The sequence below is a fragment of the Chiloscyllium plagiosum genome, chromosome 22 (genome assembly GCF_004010195.1).
Source record: "Chiloscyllium plagiosum isolate BGI_BamShark_2017 chromosome 22, ASM401019v2, whole genome shotgun sequence".
Lineage (NCBI taxonomy): Eukaryota > Metazoa > Chordata > Chondrichthyes > Orectolobiformes > Hemiscylliidae > Chiloscyllium > Chiloscyllium plagiosum.
In genome coordinates, this window is record NC_057731.1 from 13,831,011 (window position 1) to 13,853,210 (window position 22,200).

The 22,200-nt window shown below is 39.5% G+C and overlaps 1 protein-coding gene across 1 annotated transcript in view; it reads right to left on the reverse strand.

The window, feature by feature from the left end:
* Window positions 1-1,837: 1,837 nt before the first annotated feature.
* LOC122561381 (kinesin-like protein KIF20B) overlaps window positions 1,838-22,200 on the reverse strand; it is a 93,562-nt gene continuing 73,199 nt past the window's right edge. The window contains exons 29-32 of the mRNA XM_043713145.1: window positions 20,353-20,448; window positions 11,228-11,363; window positions 3,220-3,362; window positions 1,838-2,547 (exon numbers count right to left, since the gene is read on the reverse strand). Of these exons, the coding sequence (XP_043569080.1) occupies window positions 2,464-2,547; window positions 3,220-3,362; window positions 11,228-11,363; window positions 20,353-20,448 (459 nt within the window). The 3' untranslated portion in view covers window positions 1,838-2,463. The remainder of the gene's footprint in view (window positions 2,548-3,219; window positions 3,363-11,227; window positions 11,364-20,352; window positions 20,449-22,200) is intronic.

The following is a 22,200-nucleotide window of genomic DNA, read 5'->3' on the forward strand; positions in this document are numbered from 1 at the left end:
GGCGGGGCTTCAGCTGTGTCCAACCCATCGCCAACATAATTGCCCTTGTCTCTTCAGCTCCTTCCCAAAAGGACCACAGATTTCCAATTGTCCTAGTGTTCCACTACACTAGTTTATACATTCAAAAGAATCATCCTCTGCCATTTCCACCACCGCAAGCATGATGCCACCACCATCTTCCCCTGCCATACATAGTCAGGGCATTCGCAAGGACCATTCCTTTTCTGACCCCCTGGTTCACTCCTCCACCACTCCAAACACTTCTTCACTCCTCCATGGTAAATTCCCATGCAATCACAGAAAACGCAATACTTGTTTATTCACCTCCCTCCACACTGTCCAAGGCCCCAGATACACCTTACAGGTGAAGCACGTTTCACTTGTATATTTCACTTGTACATCTTTCAATCTAGTATACTGCATTTACTGTTCAAAAAGTGGTCTCTTACATTGGCGGAATTTTGTAGAACACCTCCATTAGGTCATAGGAATTAACTCTGCCCTCTCAGTTCCTTACCATTTCCATAAACCACCTTGATCTCATGTTAACATTTCTGTACTGAGCCTTCTACAAAATGTTCCAATGAAGCATTACACATGTTCAAGGAACTTTTTACATTTAGGCACTTTACAGCATCAGAGTCTCAAAATCAAATTCAATAACTACAAAAACTGATGGCAATGTGCCTCTTCATCATTTTTCTTACATCCTCTTCCCACACAATCAGAATCCTCTTCTCATAATCAGAGTTCCCTTCAAGATTTTCATGATTCAGTCATGTCGACTGCATGTTTTGACAATTCTGCACTACCAAGTGACTATTTATATCAAAGACAATTATATGACAAATGAAAAATTATTTCTTAACCAGAAAAATCAAAAATCCTAAAGTGTAATGATTAGCATTAATGATAGAAAAAATCCTTTGAAAACATAGAATTATAGCTTGGATTAAGATGAGCACAAACAAACAAACAAACACAAACCCACGGAAACTGATTGTAAGACTGCGGAGAACACTCTGCAACATAACCATGTAAAAAAAAGTTCGGTGAACAAAAATTGTACTGATAAACTGGAATCTGGAGACAAGAAACTGAAGTTAAATTGTTACCTTGCACCAGATTTCACTCAAAATTAGAAGTCAAACAGATTTATACTGGAGGAATGAGATAATTTACAACAATCAAAGCATACAGCTGCAAAATATCTGAGGTTTTTTTTAAAATAAAAGTAGTATCTAGTCTAGACAATTTACATGCAGAAGTATTCAAGCAGAAATAGCTTGAAATTGATGAGCTGAGAAATTAAAATGACATTTTAAGTAGTCAAGGTTTCCAGCCCTGTTGACAATCCAGGAAAGTATATTTTCACAATATCTTTGAAGAATAAGGATTGGCCCAGAGGGCACAAAAATGTAATAACTCATTAATCGATAATTAGGATGCTGTGGAAGCAAAGTATTGAATATCTTGGGTTTTAGCAGCTATCAGTTCAGTTTTGTTTTTTGCTGAGCTTCAATACTATAGCCCCCCCGCCCCCCCCACCACCATTCAAAATGGATCATTGGAATTGACAATATACAGACCAATATTAGAAGATGGTGCTTTGGCATAGAATCAAGTCCAGTTGCATGACAGTCCAGACTTTGACTAATACATGCTGTCAAAAAGTTATCTTGCACTCTTCAGGATGGGCTTGAGAATGCCAGTTTCGAAAGGAGCAACAATTTATACTTTGAGGAAAAGGATGTTGACTTATTGGAAAACAGTCTGATTAATTGAAACATTGTTGTCATGCAGAATATATTAGTTACCTAAAGTTGTTTTTTAAATTGAAAAATGTCATGAGCGGAAGATGAAAAGTTTCAAAAGAAATCTCTTTTTCAGCAACACTCACTCAACTGATTAGATGTTTCATGTAACAATAGTAATACTGAAATCTTAACATTTACATTTAAAAATAGCTAACAAAAAGTATTCCTTAAAAATTAAATATTTTTCTATATTGTCCAAGTATTGAACATTGTAAACAGTCTAGGTCACACAGAGTTGAGGAAATGCACAGCTGGTGTGAAGGGGGACTACCTGGTAATAGCTACTTGGTCACAAGCTGCACAAAATTGCCTTTCCAGGAGAGATGAGAAGACAATAATCCGATCCTCAAACCTCAAAAGGAAATACATGGTAAATGCATTTTTTTAGAAATTCAATCAAATTTTCAATGATTATAAATCATCTGAATTCTCTTAATTATTTTTCCAGGTATTTATTGTTCCAACAGTTGTTCAGCATGGATTAGAGTTATTGACTTACATGCATTTAGAATATGTACATGTGCAATGTTAATCAAAAACACCAAACATAATACATACAGTCTCACAGATGAGACTTCCTCATATAAGTACAATGATTGCAGTTTAAAAAAATATACAAACAACTTCATGTATCTAAAGATGAAGGTCACTTTGCCATTTTAGCTGTTCTTGTACGTAATCTCCTCTTCATAATTGAATGATCACTTTCTTTTTCACTCATCTCTATTATCTGCAAATGTAAAGGGTTTAAATTCAACATAATGTAGTACAAGATTCTAGAATGCATTTTTTAAAGCAAAAAGCTTATTAGAATTTAACTTTCTCTGTCAATTACTACACCATAGTGCATATATGCCAGGGGTCTACGCAGATTTTGTACAGTCCAAAATTAACAGTTGAGTTAGAGAAAGTCTGAAGTAGTCATAATGGGACTTGAAATATTAACTCTGCTTCTCTCTTCACAGCTGCTGCCAGACCTGTTGAGATTGTCTAGCATTTTGTGTGTTTGAGTCAGAGGAGGACCTGGCCTGCTATCAATTACAGATTTGGATCAGTTAATATCAACAATTTGTAATCAATACAGATTTTCTAATGCATCAAAAGGGCCCAAGAATACAATGAGTCACCAGTTCTTTAAAAAAAGATGATTGTGCTTTGGTACATAAGCTTTGTTTTGCAGTTAATCAATTTGAAACAGAAAAAAATTGCTCCCAAAACCACAGTAAGTGATAGTTACACCTTCAACAAGATTCTAATGCAACTTCAAAATAATTTTTGATCTCTCGTCCATGCACAATTTTACAAATATACTATTCAAAATTCCACCTGAAAACATACTTAAGGCTATTCTTCCAAAAAAAATTTAAAAAGTGACTCATTTTTCAGTACATACTGTACTTACCGTTTGGGATGGGAAATTCACAGGTGATGATATATCTTGCTTGTACAGTTTCCTTCTTGATCTTTTGGGCCTTACTTCGTTATTACAAGAAGTTTCCATTTCTGGATGCTTGGGGGAACTTAATGTTTCCATTAACTTTTTGGCTGTAAATAAAGGTAAACTGTTAAATAAACTGCAAGGTCTGCAATCAGAGATATATCTACTTAAAGTTTTTTTGCATTCATGCAGGGAATGTGGGCTTTTCTGGCTATGCTGAAAAGGTGGTGAGCTACAATATATAGTAACTCTGTCTCTTAACAGTTCGAAGTGCTTTGTACACAATGGCCTGGATTTTCACTTGAATCAGATAGTTCATGTCAGGATATTAGTGCATCTGCCCTTTGAAAAAATGTACCAGATAAACAGGACCTTCATTTTCAAATCGTGGTGGGGGTGGCTGGGGGTCATTGGTTGTTCAAGCCTGCCTTAGTTCTCTTTAGATTCTTTGGTTCTCTTAAATTTTAGGCCCTCAGATCCCCAATCCCCACCTAATCTTCATGTCATGCATACCAATTCATGACCCCACAATGAGCAGAGGTCTGGAGTCATGAGACACAAAATGGAAAATTACATGCTCCTACAAAATTAACCTACATTTAAAAGATTTAAATTAGATTAGATTACTTACAGTGTGGAAACAGGCCCTTCGGCCCAACAAGTCCACACCGACCCGCCGAAGCGCAACCTACCCATGCCCCTACATTTACCCCTTACCTAACACTACGGGCAATTTAGCATGGCCAATTCACCTGAACTGCACATCTTTGGACTGTGGGAGGAAACCGGAGCACCCGGAGGAAACCCACGCAGACACGGGGAGAACGTGCAAACTCCACACAGTCAGTCGCCTGAAGCGGGAATTTAATCCGGGTCTCTAGCGCTGCGAGGCAGCAGTGCTAACCACTGTGCCACTGTGCCGCCCACAACTAGAAGAGTAAACTAGAAGAGTAAAATGTGTTCTTCCTCACTCTTGGCTAAAAATCTTAAATTTCTGTGCTCTGGTCCTTGTACTGTCAGGTAATGAGAACAGCCTTCTTCTGACAACTTTATCTAAGCCAGTCATAATCTGTGTTACTTTCTGCCCTTTCTGCTGGTCTATGTCCTTTTTGGTTAATTGCTTAACCACACCTTCAGAAATTGATGTCGGCATTTTTAAAAATTGTACTCTACATTTAAATATCCAAAAATATTTCTATATTATCCTAATATATCTCAAAAATTCCAAGCACTGAATCTTGGGCACACAACTATGTTCCATCCTCAATTCTCAATCTTCAAGTCAACTTTCCATCCATGCTTTCACTGGCCTATTAAACAAAACCAGAAACTGAAATTGCTGGAGAAACCCAGCAGGTTAGGCAGCATATGTGGAGAAACAGCAGAGAGTTAACATTTCAGGTCCAGTGACCCTCTTCAGAGATGATTGTAGCTTGGAAAAAACGTTGATACATGTACTGAAGTTGGAATGGGAGTAGGTAGGGACAAGAGAGACAGAGATAGACTGGGTTGTGTGTAATAGCAGCCCATGTGTTGACAAGGCTTGGTGTGTGAAGTTGGGGTAAATGCATGGGAGAAGGTGCTGAGGCATAAAAGTATTGGAGATGATATGGAGTCCAGAAGGATGCAGGGTCCCAAATGGTAAATGAATGCCATTCTTCCAGCTTGCACAGAGCCTCACTGGGGCACTGCAACAAGTGTGAGACTAAGGTGTTGACCAGGAAGCTCAGGGCCATTTTTGTGACAGCAAGTCAGTGTCCTGCAAGCGGTTACCAGTCTGCGCTTTCGTCTCCCCAATGTAGAGGAGGCCACTTTGTGAGCAGAAATACAGTAGACTAGATTAAGTGAAGTGCAGGTAAATGATTGCTTCACCTGAAAAAGTGTGTCTGTGACCTTGAATAATGAAGGAGGATGGAGTAAATAGGCAGGTGTTAAACTTTGTGATTACAATAAATTAAATCAAAACTTGCAGTCATATATACTACGTACAGTGAAAAGCTTTGTTAACCAAGCAGTACAGGCAGGTCATAGCAAACAAGAATATAGAGGTCATAAGGTGCTTAGGCAGAGCAAGGCATATAAGGTTATGGTTGTACAGGAGATTCACAAAGCAATATCAACATTATTTGAAGTTAGAAAAGTGCATTCAACAGTCTAATAGCAGCAGGGAAGAAGCTGTTCTTGAATAGGCTGGTGCTTGTGTTAAAGCTGCTATTTCTCCTGCCTGATGGAAGAGGTCAGAAGAGAGCATTACCAGGGCAGGAGGGGTCGTTGACGATGTTGGCAGCCTTCCTAAAGTAATGTGAAGTGTGAATGTGGTTCATGAATGGAAGATTGGCTTCACAGATGGTCTGGGCTGTGCACACAACTTTCTGAAGTTTCCTACAGTTCTGGGCACAGGAGTTGTCATACCAGGCTGTTCAGCACCCAGATAGAATGCTTTCTATGGTGCATCTGTAAAAAGTGGTGTGAGTTGTTATAGACATGCCAAATTTCCTAAGCCACCTGAGGAAGAAGGGGCGTTGCTGTGCCTTCTTGACCATTGCATCTACTTGGGAGTTCCAGGACAGATGGTCAGTTATTGTCACTCCTAGTATCTTGACACTCTTGATTCTCTCCACCTTAGTCAGAGAAGGTGCTATGGGGGTGCGAGAAGGTATCGCGAGTGGAGGAATTGAGCAAGGTATCCTGGAGGGAACGATCTCCCTTATTGGTCAGAGTATGGAGTACAGGAATTGGGAGGTCATGTTGCAGCTGTACAGGACAGTGGTTAGGCGATTGTTGGAATATTGCATGCAATTCTGGTCTCCTTCCTATCAGAAGGATGTTGTGAAATTTGAAAGGTTTCAGAAAAGACTTACAAGGATGTTGCCAGGGTTGGAGAATTTGAGCTATAGAGAGGTTAAATAGGCTAGGGCTGTTTTCCCTGGAGCATTGGAGGTTGAGGGGTGACCTTATAGAAGTTTAAAAGATTATGAGAGGCATGGATAGGATAAATAGACAAAGTCTTTCCCCTGGGTTGGGGGAGTCCAGAACTAGAGGGCATAAGTTTAGGGTGAGAGGGGAAAGATATGAAAGAGACCTAAGAGGCATCTTTTTCACACAGAGGGTGGTGCATATATGGAATGAGCTGCCAGAGGAAGTGGTGGAGGCTAGTACAATTGCAACATTTTGGGCTCAGTGGTTAGCACTGCTGCCCTCACAGCGCCAGGGTCCCAGGTTCGATTCCAGCCTCAGGCGACTCTGTGTGGAGTTTGCACATCCTCCCAGTGTCTGCGTGGGTTTCCTCCGGGTGCTCCGGTTTCCTCTCAGTCCAAAAATGTGCAGGTCCGGTGAATTGGCCATGCTAAGTTGCTCACAGTGTTAGGTGCATCATTTAGAGGGAAATGGGACTGGGTGGGTTACTCTTCAGAGGGTCAGTGTGGACTTGTTGGGCCGAAGGGCCTGTTTCCACACTGTAGGGAATCTAATCTAGAGGCATCTGGATAGGTATATGAATAGGAAGGTTTTGGAGGGATATGGAACAGGTACTGGCAGGTGGGACTAGATTGGGTTGGGACATCTGATCGGCATGGGTCTGTTTCCATGCCGTACATCTCTATGACTCCATCTCTATGAAGGATGACAAGGGAGGGGAGGGGGAATATCTGGTGGTAGCATTCAGCTGGAGGTGGCAGAAATAGCAGCTAATGATCCTTTGGATGTGGATGCTGGTAGTATGGTAAGTGAGGATCTGAGACCCCATCATTGTTGCATGAAGGAAAAGAGGGGTTGGTAGCCAAAGTACTGAAGATGGGTGAGATGCATCTGAGAGCCTGGTCAACTGTGGTGGTGAGGATAACGTCAGGTGAGGAAGGAAAGGTGGATATTTCAGATGTCCCTTGTTGAAGTTAGCATCATTGAACAGATGTGATGGAGATCAGGTAACTAGAAGAACAGTCTTTACAGGGAGTGGGCTGCGTTGTCAAGGTAATTGTGGGAGTCGGTGGGTTTTTAGTGGACATTGATGGCCAGCCTATCTCCAGAAATAGAAACGAATGTCAAGGAAGGGAAGAATTAGAGACAGAGCAGGTGAAGGTGAGAGCAGAGTGGAATTTGAAAGTGAAATTGATGATATTTTTCCAATTCCAGATGAGTAGAAAGCAGCACTGATTATGTCATCAATGTACCAGAGGGAAAAAATGTTTTGGTGGGAGCAAGAGTAGGATTGGAACAAAGAATGCTCCACATACCCCACGAAGACAGACATAACTGGGGCCCATGTGGGTACCCATGGCCACCCCTTTGACCGAAAGAAAGAGGGAGGAATTGAAAGAGAAGTTGTTCAGAGGTGAGGACAAGCTAGGCCAGGCAGAGGGTGGTGAGTGGGGACAGTTCAGGCATTTGCTTCAAGACGAAGCAGGAGAGCCCCGAGACCATCCTCAAGGGAGATAGAAGTGTAAAAAGGGATATCACAACTATCGTAAAAAGGTGGCAGCTGGAATCCACAAACTAGAAATTCTGAACTGATGTAAAACATTAAAAGAAAACTGCAGATGTAAGGGGAAAGAGACTGGACTTTTAGTTAAAAACCTAACTGTGGGAGTTGGTGGGTCTATAGTAGATATTGGTGGCCAGCTTATCCTCAGAAACCAAAATTATTTTAAAAAATATATACTACTTTGCAATGCTTTAAGATTCCTGCAACATCCAGTGCATGCCCCCGCGTGAACCTTGTAATTTTGAATTTTTGAAATAACAAGCATTTATGTGCTTTCTCCTCAATTAGCTCAGATTTCTCCAAACATTTCACCTTTGAAACTATGTAGGTGCAGTTATGAGTTAGTTTCTTCAATAAATGGATTACATTTGTCACTTTCCAATCTTCTGGCATATCCTCAAACAAAGGGAAGTTTGGAACATTAATAAATGTTCCACAATCTCCAACCTTTTCCTTTAGCAATCTGCGATACAAACCATCAGGACCAGATGAAGTTTCCATCCAAATAAATTTAGCCTTCCCTGTACATCTTACCCATCAATGTTCATCCCACAGAATCAGAAATGACTAATACAGAAGGCAGAATTTGACCTATCACATGTCCTCTGACTCTATCATCTACTACCAATCTCCTAACTTTTCCCCCATATTCCTGGACACGATGACAATCCCAAAAAAAATCCAGTGCCCTCTTTAATACCTCAATTGAACCTGGCTTCATCACATTTCCAGGCAGTGCATTCCATATCCTACGTAAATGTTTTCTCACATCACATTAAGTCTGTGGCCTCTTGCTCTGGTTTCATTTACAAGCAGAAACAGCTTCACCCTGTTTATCCTATGCAGACTGCTCGTGATTTTGAAAACCTCAATCAGATCTCCTCACAGCCTCTCCTCTCCAAGGAGGACGGTCTCAACTTCTTCAGTCTATCTTCATAGATGAAGTTTCTCATATCTGGAACCATTGTAGTAAATTGCTTCTGCACTGCGTCCAATGCATTTACATAATGCTAGGATGTGGCACCCACAACAGAACACAATACTCTAAAATTGTTTCCAAAGGTTTCCCAATACCAAAGTTAAACTAACTGGTGTATAATTAAAATCATTTTTGAACAAGATTGTAATGTTGGCACTTTCAGTCCAGGGAAGACTGAAATATTGTTAGGCTCAGTGCCTCCACAATTTCTCCTCACTTCTTTTAAAATCATTGGATGCATCTCATTGCATCTCAGTGCCTTATTCATTTCAGATGCCAATAATCTGAGATTACTTCTTAATTAATTTTGATCCCTTCCACTGAAAGTTTTTTTCTGTCATTATGGCCTGGGCAGCATCTTCCTCTTTTTGTAAAGAAAAAGTGTAAAATATTTATTTAACATCTCAGCCTTGTCTCCTGCTTCCAATCTATAAATCGCTTTGAGTCTCTAATCAACTTTACTCTTGCTTTAACCGCCCTTACTATTTATACGCCTATAGAAGACTTTGAAATTCTCCTGTATGTTGTTATTTGTTTATCTTTTCTCATTATTTCCTCTTTCTTTGTTTTACTTCCTTGCTTCTTAACCACCCCTCCCAAAACCTTTAGTATTCCTGTAGATTTTAAATTGCATTTTCTGCCTTTCACCAATCATAAATAGACATTTTCCTTCTAATGTTAGATTTCTACTTCCCTGGTCATCCAGGGAACTCTCATTTTGTTCACATTACTATTTGCATTAGAGGGAATATACCTCATCTGTACTTAGATCATCTGCTTCTTGAAGGTGGCTATTCATGAGACTAGTTCTTAGGATGAAGGAGTTGACTTACAAGAATAGCTAAACAGGTTATGCCTTTATTCTTTAGAATTTGGGAGAATGAGGGGTGATCTTACTGAATCAGATTCTGAGGGGGCTTGCCAAAAGATAGATGTTGAGATGATGTTTCCACCAACGGGAATTCTTGAAATAGGACACATACTTGTAGATCAAGAGGACATTAATTTAAAACTGAGAATGTAAAGGGAGTTCCGATAGCGAATGTCTGGAATTCTCTAACCTCCATAGCAGTATGGGGTAAAGAAATTAAAGAGGAGGTAGATAAATTTTTAAAATAGAGTTGAGGGTTTTTGAAGAGCTAGTATGAAACAGTGTGGCAGATCAGCTCAAGGGGCCGACTTCTGCTCCCATTTTTGAGCTTTATGCTTCTGTCCAAAGAATCCCTCCCTCTCAAAGCTTGATTTGTTGCACCTTCTTTCTAATTTTGCTCAGGGAGGCTTCAGTAGCATGGTCACTGAACTAGTAATCCAGGCTCATCTTCATGGGACAAGGACTTGAATCCCACCTTAGCAAAGGATGAAATTTAGAAAACTCTGGAATTAAAAACTAATGGCAACCATGTAACCTCTGTTAATCATAAAAACCCATCTGGCTCATTAATGTCCTTCAGGGAAGGAAAGCTGCCATCCTTACTGGTCTGCCACGCCAGACCTAAAGGAATGTGGTTGACTCTTAATGCCCCCAAGTAATAACTACTGGTCTAGCCAGCAACACCCAGTGAACAAAAACGTTGCAGTCTCAATTTTTTCAAAACTTCCTCTTTAGTTCCTAAAAGTCTGACCATAGGACCTCAAATTGCCCTAGGTCATTGGCACTAAAATTTACCAGTGCTGTTGGCTCATTCTACTTTAAGCCATTCTGGTTTGAAAACATGCAGCGAGAGATAGTATTCCCAAATGGAGTTTTCAATTGCAATTTAATATCTTTTAGCATTGCTGTGTCTCATTTCTTGATATTAACTGGAGGCATTCATTTGTACTTCAGGGAACTATATTTTATTTTTCAAAAGTATCTGGAGTGGATTTCTCAATTAAGCATATCAAAACCAGCAGATTTTGTTTTAAGTAGTAGGTGAAATGGGGGATGCTCGTCTGTGCAGAAAAGGCCTATTTCTTGACTCTATAGTGAATTTCAACTTTTGAGTTTTAGGTGTGCCTGCTGCAGACCTCTACATCAGGTAAAATAGAGGTCATTTGAAAGCCAACAAGAGAGGCATTGTTTGAAAAAGGTAACAAGCCAACATTGAGGCATTAAACCACTCAAAGCCAACTCCACTGAAATGCCTTGGGGATACTTTGAAGGTAGCTTCCCTCTTTAGGTGCATCTCCACCGACTCATGATGGCTGACCAAAACGGGAAAGGATTAACTTTTTATAATATTTTAACATTTAAATTCTTCGTTCCAAAACAGAAATATTGAAGTGGAGCTTAATTCCACTCTTTAACATAGAGATCAATGGGAACCTATGTTTCACTTAAAAATGCCATTTTCAGAAACACAATCGCAACTTAAAATGAGGACTTGCTATGCAGTTTGGAAGCGAAATGCTGTTTAGGACAAAGCTTTATTCTTGTCTAAAACTCCAGAAACAGGATTGTAATACATTTTTATTATTTGTTAAGTTAATATACATATTTTATCACAGCTTAGCATGTTACTGTGTAATTTTACCTTTGTTCTGTAGAATTGTTGGGGAACTTTGCAATAAATCTCCAATTTTCTGCAGTGTTCCATCTTTCTTTTGGCGTGACCCAAAACTTGATATCGAGGCTTGTTTTCTTAGTCGACCAGCTGTACTTTTCACATTCTGAGATAACAAACTTCAATTGAGACAATGTTGCAATGCAAATTATACCCACAAAATTACCAATTTAAATTTATAACGAATGCTGTGTAGAGGGTCCCTGATTTACAATTGATTGCACTTACGAACGTAATCCCAGATAAAGAAGTGTAATTTTAAAAAGACATGACTTACAAATAGTTGTGTTATATTGTGTTGTGTTCTAGCTTGCATACACACTCCAGAACTAAACCCATTGGCAACCAGAGGAATGCCTGTACACAAATTTGTCAGTATCTCTTCTCTTTCAGTAAATATTTTACCTTGTAAGATGATTTTACTGCAGGGATGACCTTATTTACACATTGGTGAAACTAAACTTTAATGCAATCTTTTTCACTGTGGTGGTTTCATTCTCAAAAAATGGACAGACCAAAAATATTTTAGCAAGTTTTTTTCTAATAAAGTATTTTAAATATAGATAAATTTGTCAAATGTGCAATTAATTTTCTATTATTCAGGGATCTAAACAAACAACTCAACTGAAAAAAAGCTAATTTTTCAAAAGGAAGATGAGAAGGTGATGGCCTAGTGGTATTATCACTGAATTACTAACCCAGAAACCTTGGTAATATTCTTCAAACCAAGGCTCAAATCCCACCATGGCAAATGGCGGAACTTGAATTCAATACAAATCTGGAATTAAGTGTTTAACAATGACCATGAAACCATTGCCGATCGTCAGGAAAAACCTATTTGGTTCATTAATGTCCTTTGGGAAAGGAAAGTGCCACTCTTACCTGGTCTGGCCTACAATGGTTGACTTAACCACCCTCTGGATAATTAGGGATGGGCAATAAATGCTGGCCCAGCCAGCAACACCTTTATCCAGTGAATAAATGAATGTAGTAATACATCTGGACGCTCATTCAAGAAATTTTCATTTCCTTGCTTAAGAGATTTACCACAGTAATTCATTGGAAAATCCAGATATAGTTTCTCTAAAAGGCAGAGACTTTATGTACCAAGCAAAATGTGTTGTTGCATTTCTATACAATTTGAAAGTACATTTCCCTTAGATACAGCCTGAATTATGTGTTTGGATAGCAATATTTCCTTTCAGAGAGGTACAGTGCAACTGGACAGTAAAGGGGTGAAGAGTGTAGAGTTCATGCTTAGCAGGGTGGTATTAGCTATGCTGCTAAAGATAACTGAACTCCACGAGTTCCATGTAATTGGGTCTCAGGGAAGTTCTAGAGTTATTCCATAACTGTGTAGTGAGGGGTCACTGAACTCCTCTGACCAGTGAATGTTCTAAAAGAATCAGGACTGCAACTAAAGTACAATATATGAGGACAGGGGAGTCTGTTGAGAAATGTGGGATTAACTTCAATGCATTCATTATTTGAAATGCCCTGTGGAATGTTTGATGATCATTTATTTTATCCATGCTTACCTTATGTCAAATTTGGAATCACAGAAGGTAAAACATTCGTTCCCCCCATTACACAGTCCACCTGTGCTGGTTGATCAATAATCTTATGTTTGTGTAAGTTTTATTTGTAAAAATAAAAGTCAGTTACTCTTTGTTAACTAAAGAAACCTGTGACTTGTTCTTACTACCAAATCTAACACAATTGGAGATTTATATAAAATTGGCTACATCTCCAACCTGGTTACATTTAAAATTTGTCATGTCAGGGGTGGAAGAGGAAGAAATCAGTGCAAACGTCCAATAAAGGTCATAGAACAGGTACTAGAAATGTACGAGTTAAAAGTATATTATATTATATTAAATCATTACAACATACATTAATTAACCTGTTGTGGCGAAGTGAACCAAGTTCCTTCCTACAAAGTGACAAAAATACCAGAAAATATTTGTAGCATAAAGACACTAAAATGCAAAAATAGGGCTAATAAAAAGCCTAATAATTGCTCCACATTTGGACACACCTGGTTGGAAGTGAAGGTGAAGATCAACAACATGCAAATTGGATGCTCCCACCTTAAGTCATGACTGAATCATAGGCTATGCGTCAACCATGCTTCTGGTTTCAGAAGAACAGGGGCAAAGCAGCATAAGAAAAACACAAGGTGAAATCAGTCCTCTGTTCATAATATCTGTCCCTCTTAAAAGGAAAGCTGCACAAAGCTACAGCTGAATACTATCACTTTAATTTAAGTAAGGAAAATGGAACAGTTGCAGAACTCAAAACAACCAGCAAAATAAATGTCATTTACAAAATACCATGCAATGACTATAACAAACACTACATTGGACAGACAGGCAGAAAACTAGCCATCAGGATACACGAGCACCAACTAGCCACCAAAAGACATGACTCACTATCACTAGTATTCTTACATACAAAGAAGGACACCATTTCGACTGGGACAACACATCCATCCTAGAACATGCTAAACAGAGGCCTGGTATTCAAACTGGAACTCCATCAATAAACACATTGATTTGAATCCCATTTACCAACCTTTAAGAAAAGAACTGGAAATGGCATCACCCACTTTAAGAGACCAAGAAACATAAATAGAAAGCAGGATATGACACGAGAGCTTGACCAGAGGCTCACTGATATTACCTAGCATGGTGACAAAACATCTGCAAACAAACTTTCCAACTCAGCGAGCAAACTTACAACCTGATCCTCAACCGGAGCTACAAGTTTTCTCAAAAATCACATAAATAGAAGAGTATTTCAAGACCATTCTCAGGAGGTATGAGGAAGTGGAAGCCAGAGAGGTTAACTTCAGTCACTTGGCCTATGACGTGAATCATCAAATGGCTTTATGCAAGTAGTCAAAGTCAATTTATGCATTTCAAGGTGGCATCCTTTACCTATTTCTCAGGATACTCACTGCACCACAATTCCATCACTCAACCATTAGCAGCCCTGGCATTCAAGACTTGCACCTAAAATTCAAATACTACCTCTTATCCACTCATCACTCACACTGCCAGCTTCACACTTATGTTTCATTGACTACATAAAGTCCTAGCTATTCAGTTATGGCGCATCACCTAAACATGCTGCACAGTGTCTTTCAACAGAGGGGAAAGAATACCGAAAGAGAGACACAATAGAATGCTGCAGTGTAAAACCAAATGGGGTACAAGGACCCCTGCATTTTCTTAGTTCTGTGGAGAGGGTTCTGCGAAATGGAATGGACTGCAACGTTATGGGATGTGGGTGCTGCTGACAACTTAATGTTCACATTAAGTTGCTTCTCAACTCACAGCTCACCTTGATTCTGTTATTTCACACGATAAAGCAAACTATTGATGGGGCTCATCACCCAGACCTTACACTTTGCATCGTAGTGGTCTATCCACAATTCAAATTTTCCTACTGATCCAGATACATTATGCTGCAGAGGACATGATAGAAGACAAAGTTTGGTGGGAGAGTAAACTGACAAGAGGATGTAGAGATGCTTCAGTAGGATTTGGAAAAGTAGAGCAATTGGATAATGAAGTATTAATGTGAATATAAGGGAGGTCATCTCCTTTGGTAGCAAAAAACAGGAAGATAGGTTATTATCTGAATGTACTGAGAGAGGGGGAGGATTCAAGAAGACCTGGAGTATCCTTGTACACCAGTCACTGAAAGTAAGAATGCAAGTGCAGCGAACAGTGGAGAAGGCAAGTGGCATGTTGGCATTTATATTGAGATTCTGTTCGCCGAGCTGGAAATTTTTGTTGCAAACGTTTCGTCCCCTGTCTAGGTGACATCCTCAGTGCTTGGGAGCCTCCTGTGAAGCGCTTCTGTGGTGTTTCCTCCGGCATTTATAGTGGCCTGTCCCTGCCGCTTCCGGTTGTCAGTTTCAGCTGTCCGCTGTAGTGGCCGGTATATTGGGCCGACGCAGACGACAAGCAACATGAATTCGACTGGGACAACACTACCTATAGGGCAAGCCAAACAAAGAACAGCCAGGGAATTCCTAGAAGCATGGCACTCATCCACAAACTCCATCAACAAACACATCGACCTGGACCCAATATACCACCCTCTATGTTTCCCTTTAAACTTTAAACTGGTGCCTTCTACTCCTCGATTCCCCAACCCTGGGAGAAACAGAGTGCATTCATCCTATCCGTGCCTCTCATGATCTTATACACTTCGAGAAAGAGTGTAGGAGACTGAGGGGGATCTAAAGAAACAAAATCCTAGTTTGTCCAACCTCTCCCAATAACGCAGACCATTGAGTCCTGGCAAGATCTTTGTGAATTTCTTCTGTACTCTTTCCAATTTAATAACATCTTTCGTAAAGCAAGTTGATCAAAACTGAACACAATACCCCAAGCGCGGCCTCACCAAAATCCTATATGAATGCAACATAACTTCCCAACTTGTATACTCAATGCCCTGATTGATGAATAAAACGAAAAAGAGTGGCTAAATAAATGTTGGTCCTTTAGGATCATGAGAAGGGGCAATTAGTTATGGGATATAATGAAATGGCCGAGACATTGAACAGGTATTTTGTATCAGTCTTCACAGTGGAGGACACTAATAACGTGCCAGTAATTGACAAAAAAAAACAAAGGTAGGTGAAGACCTGGAAACAATCATTCTTATGGAAGAGGCAGCATTGAGCAAGCTAATGGAGCTAAGGAAAGACAAGTCTCCTGGCCCTGATGGAATGCATCCCAGGGTACGAAAAGAGATGGTGGGAGAAATAGCAAGTGCATCGGCGGTAATTTTCTAAAATTTGCTGGACTCTGGGACAGTCACAGCAGATTTGAAAACAGCAAATGTGACGCCACTGTTTAAAAAGGGAGGTAGACAAAAGATGGCGGATTATAGACCGGTTAGCTTAACCTCTATAGTGGGGAAGATGCTGGAGTCTATTGTCAAGGAAGAAAAAGCAAGGCATCTCGATAGAAATTGTCCCATTGGGCAGATGCAGCATGGGTTCATAAACAACAGGTCATGCTTAACAAGTCTAATGGAATTCTATGACGACATTATGAGCAAGGTGGACAATAGGTCCCAGTTGTAGATGTGGTGTATCTAGATTTCCAAAAGGTCTTCGGCACGGTACCACACAAGAGGCTGCTGCATAAAATAAGGATGCATGGATTTAGGAGTAAAGTATTAGCACGGATATCGGATTGGTTGACTAACAGGAAGCAAAGATTGGGGATAAATGAGTGCCATTCTGGCTGGCAATCAGTGACTAGTGGTGTGCCTCAGGGATCAGTGTTGGGACAGCAATTATTCACAATTTATATAAATGATTTGGTTTTGGGGACCACATATTGTGTCATCTGCAAACTCTGACACACTAGAATGAGTGGCAGAACAAAGTGTGCGGAGGACTGTGAAACTTTGCAGAGGACCATAAATACCTTGAATGAGTGGGCAAATGTCTGATAGATAGAATACAATGTTAATAAATGTGAAGTCATACATTTTGGTAGGAGTAACAGTAAAAAGGATTATTATTTGAATGGTAAAAAGTTGCAGTATGCTGCTATGCAGAGGGACCTAGGTGTCCTTGTGCATGAATCACAGAAGATTGGTCTGTAGGTACAACAAGTAATTAGGAAGGCAAATTGAATTTTGTCCTTCTTTGCTAAAGAGGTTGAGTTTAAAAGCAGGGAGGTTATATTACAGCTCTACAGGGTGCTGAAGTCACACCTTGAGTAGTTTTGGTCTCCTTACTTGAGAAAGGATGTACGGCACTGGAGAGGGTGCAGAGGAGATTCACCAGGTTGATTCCGGAGTTGAGGGCGTTGGTTTATGAGGAGAGACTGAGTAGATTGGGATTATATTCATTAGAATTCAGAAGAATGATGGAGGAATCTTATAAAAACATAAAATTATGAAGGGAATAAATAAGATAGAAGTAGAGAGGATGTTTCCATTGGAGATGAAACTAGGACAAGAGGCCATAGCCTCAAGATTAGAGGGAGCAGATTTGGAACTGAATTGAGAAGGAACTTCCTCACTCAGGGTTGCAAATCTATGAAATTCCTTGCCCAGTGAAATAGCTGATGCTACTTCAGTAAACGTTTTTAAAGCTTAGATATTTTTGAACAATAAAAGGAATTAAAGGATACAGTGAGAGCACATGCAAGTGGAACTGAGTCCACGAAAAGATCAGCCATGATTTTATTGAATGGTGGAGCAGGCTCAAAAAGGGCTGGACGGCCTACTCCTGCTCCTAGTTCTTATGCAGGCCAGTGTGCCAAACACCTTCTTCACTGTCCTGTCTGGTTGTGACTCCACATTGAGAAACATGCACCTGAACTCCAAGGCCCCTCTGTTTCACTACACTCCTTAATGTCCTACCATTCACTCAAATTCCTACCTTGATTTGACTTTCCAAAATGCAAGACCTCACACTTAGCTGTATTTAACGCCAATTGCCATTTCTTGGCCCACTTCCCAGCTGATCAAGGTCCTGCTAAAATTTCTGATAACCTTCCTCACTGTCTGTGATACCTCCTATTTCAGTGTCGTCTGCAAACTTACTAATCATGCCTTGTACATTCTCATTCAAATTAAAATCGATAAAAACAACAAACAGCAATGGATCCAGCACTGACCCGAGGCACTCCACTGTTCAGAGGCCTCCAGTCCAACAAGCATACTTCCACTATTACCCTCTGCTTCCTACCATCAACCCAATTTTTAATCTTATTTGCAAGCTCCCTCTGGATTCTAAATGATCTAACCTTCCAGAGCAGCCTAGCATGTGGAATCTTATCAAAGGCCTTACCAAAATCCATACAGATTACATCTACCACCCTGCCCTCGTCAACCTTCCTGGTCACTTCAAAGAACTCTAACAAATTTGTGAGGCATGATCTCCCACACAAAGCCAAGCTGACTATTCCTAATCAAACCTGGTCTTTCCAAAATGCATGCAAAACTTATCTCTCAGAATCTTCTCAATTAAATCACCCACAACAGACTTTAGGGTTACTGGTCTGTAGTTCCCAAGTTTTCTTTGCAACCCTTCTTGAATAATGGCACAACATTCAATACCATCTAGTTTTCCAAGACCTAACCCGTAGCTAACGATGTTGCAAAACTTTTAGCTAGGGCCCCTACAATTTCTTCTCTAGCGTCTGGCAGTGTTCTTGGTTATATCTGGTCAGAACCAGGAGATGTATCCACCTTTTTACATTCCAATACTGTGACTTGGACTCTCCCCAAGACATGACCACTAACTTCCTCAAGTTCCCAAGTCATTATGTTTTTCTTCACAATAAACAGAGGAGAAATATTCATTGAGGACCTTGCCCATCTCCTGTGATTCTACGCATACATGTCCACTTTGGTCTTTGAGGGGTCCTATTCTATTTCTAGTTATTCTTTTTGCTTTAATAAACTTAGAGCCTCCTGAGATTCACCCTAATCTTCTCAGCCAACATAATCTCATGCCCCCTTTTCACCCTCCGATTTCTTTCTTCAATAAACACCTGTATTCCCTATATAATCTTGAAGGATTCCCTTGATCACTGCTGCCTGTACCTGAGCCATACCTCCTCCTTTTTCCCGGTCAAAGCTTCAATATTTCTTGTCATCCATGGTTCCTTATTACTCTCCTTATCGGAGGAAAAATGTTCTGGCCATTAACAGAATACAATGAAAGCTTACCAGACTGATTCTTGGAATGGCAGGAATAAGATCTCCAAAATCTATCAAATTCTAAAAAGCCAAGAAACAGGCCCTTCGGTCCAACTCGTCTATGCCAACCAGATTTTCCAAACAAAACTAATCCCATTTGCCTGTGTTTGGCCCATATCCCTCGAAATCTTTCCCAGGGAGTTCAGAACCTAAGGTCACATTTTAAGGATATGGGGCAGATCATTTAGAATTGAGCTAAGGAGACATTTCTTCACCCACAGTGGGAAGCCAGTGGAATTTGCTACCATAGATAGCTGTTCAGACCAAAACATTAAATGTTTTCAAGAAAATGGAGAGAGAAATTGTTTTTAGGGTTAAAAGGGACAAAAAGAGTATGGGGAGAAAGTAGGCACAGGATACAGAGGTGGATGATCAGTCAAGACCATACTGATGGCAGACCAAGCTCCAAAAAAATAAAAAGGGCTTCATGGCATACTCATATTCCTATTTTCTACTTTTCTATGTAAGGCCACAACTAGGTAGCATACAGGAAAAGGGTGATGAAATGACAGAAAGTACATTATAATGTGTATTGGATCAGCCTGCTAGATATCCTCTTGCCATTGTCAAGTGGTAAAGAGTTGCACTTCAACTAGACAGAATCATCATGCAGAACCTGCTCTTCTAACACCTTAATTTCTTTGTAGACCCACAGGCACTGGGAAAATCAGTTGGAGCTTTTGACTGAATAGTTAACTTCCTTGTCATTCCTGTAAAAATGCAATACAGGAGCTTACCACAGCACCAGAAACACCTCAGAGTATTTTCAGAAACAATTTAAACATTGGTTTACATGCGCGATACCAAGCCTTTTAAGCATCAGTGCCTGGCTGTTCTTTGCCGAGAGACGTGCAAATGCATTGTAGTAATCTACTCAGCTAAATTTGTAAATAAAGTATCGCAAACTTGTCTGCTGATGTAAAAATGATTTTATCATATCTGATACTTTTGACACAAACAGGGACCCCTGCACAAGTACTGTTCCCAGAGACTCTTCGGGTATAAATTTCAACAATCATATTTTGCAAAAACTTTACATTTCTGGGAGATGGTTTTGCATGCTCGGAGACCTCCACTGCCACAATTCATGACAGATTACACCAACATCTAACAGTCACACCAGCATTGTATCTACAAATGTGCCAACACTTAACTGAGTAGCTCAGTAATTGATAATGTCTAGGAGTACTAACAGACCACTCTGACTCGATCCAAAAGGAAATGCTGGATTTTTGACACAGCAATAGGACAATAAGACAAAATTGCATATTAATTGACTCGAAAACTTAAGAGTCTAATGCAAATTATACCCTCTTTATTTGTTAAAAATAAGTAATAATGGAAAGACTAACCTCTTCTGTCATGCTGGTGTCAGCAAGAAAAGTCAGGGGAGTGTTGCATACCCTTCTAGAAACAATTGCATTTTTCAGGTTTTCACAATCAATCTTCTAAATGCAAAAGGAAATGAAAAAATATCCATAAGCCTAAACTCAAATTACTGTGGAAGAACACCAACAGCCATTAGCAAATAATGCAACATAATTACAAGCACAAGTCTGTGGAATGAAGAAACTATATTTAATCCTGAAAGAAGTTATATTTCAAAGTATAATTTCTAGGTGCGCAACCCGTGAAGTTAGTCTCGGAGTGGAGAATGTGGTGCTGGAAAAGCACGGCCAGTCAGGCAGCATCCGAAGAGCAGGAAAATCAATGTTTCAGGCATAAGCCCTTCATCAGGAAATTTCCTGCTCCTCAGATGCTGCCTGACCAGCTGTGTTTTACCAGTACCACACTTTCAACTCTGATCTCCAGCATATGCAGTCTTCACTTTCTCCTCCGTGAAGTTAATCTAGCAATTGTCAAAAGCATTTACCACTCAATACAGGTGTATATACTGCATCTGTGGATTGTGGAAGATCTGTGACTGAAATTAGATTTTTTTTCTCACAGTAATGGTCTAATCTTATTGAAAAAGTACTGTCAGTTTTACTTATTTGGAATCAAAATACTGTAGAAAGGTGATCGCAAGTTAATAGAAATACTATTTAACAGCTTCTATCAGCTTTACTTGTTCTGATTATGCACTCCACAATAATGTCAGTTTGAATGACAAATCTGTAATTGTTCTACAGGTTAAACAGAACAGAAATCTGAAATGGTTACATTTCAGATCTGAATTACCTCTTCTATTTTTATTTAGCAGCATAAATATTGAAACACCCTTTGAATAATCAATTTTCAAATTTCAATGCTTTTTTAAAATTGCTAATGCCCAGATAGGTAGTTAAACATTTTGCACGCTATATTAACTCTAGCAGAATGGGTTTTGATCAAAACTCTTGACCACTGTTTCCAAGTCACACCAGTGGAGCACTACATATCAACCAAAACAAGTGTTTGTAGCAAGATATTAATAAAATTGTTCATATTTTTCAGCACACAATGCTCTCAACTCAAATGCTCAGATTAGGTTTCTTCTTAAAGCCTGGTTTCCTCATGTCTTCTTTACAAATAATTGTTATGTCTCTCTCACAGAATATTTTTACGCCCTAAAAGCATGTGATTTGCCACTGTCACTTTCAACATGTAGCACCTTAGGTCCTGGTTTTCCTCACTCCCTCATTATTTTCTTTATTTGCTTTCTATCAGTCATTTTGCAGGCATGAACAGTTCAATTTCAATTTCTCTCACTGGGCTTTCCTTTCAGAAAATTATAACAGGAAATAAATTTTTAGAAGGAAAAAAAGAACATTGAAAAAAAAAGTGAGCTGAAACTTCAGTATGTTTTTTTATTACCCAAAACTTAGATCATCTTCCATAGTCAAAATACAGGAAAGGGAAGATTGTGCACAGGTGACTACATAGGTAGTGGGCAAAACATCCATGCTAACAAACGAGAGGTTTTTGTTAATGCTGTAATAGCTATAAATGCAGTTAATGGAACAGCTGTAGAATAAATGTGACTGTATCTCCAAACATCAGTAATTATTTTGAGCATATAGTTGATTCTCCAGACTAAATTTATTATTTGAATTCCAGGATATTTGATGAAACAGTCACATTCCTTACCCAAAAGTGTTCTATTTAGTAAGAGTGAACTAGACCATTTGCATAAAATATTTGCTCTTATATTAAATGACAAGAACTGTAGATGAATCTTGAAATTATTTGATTTTAAGTTTGATTTATTGCTGTCACAT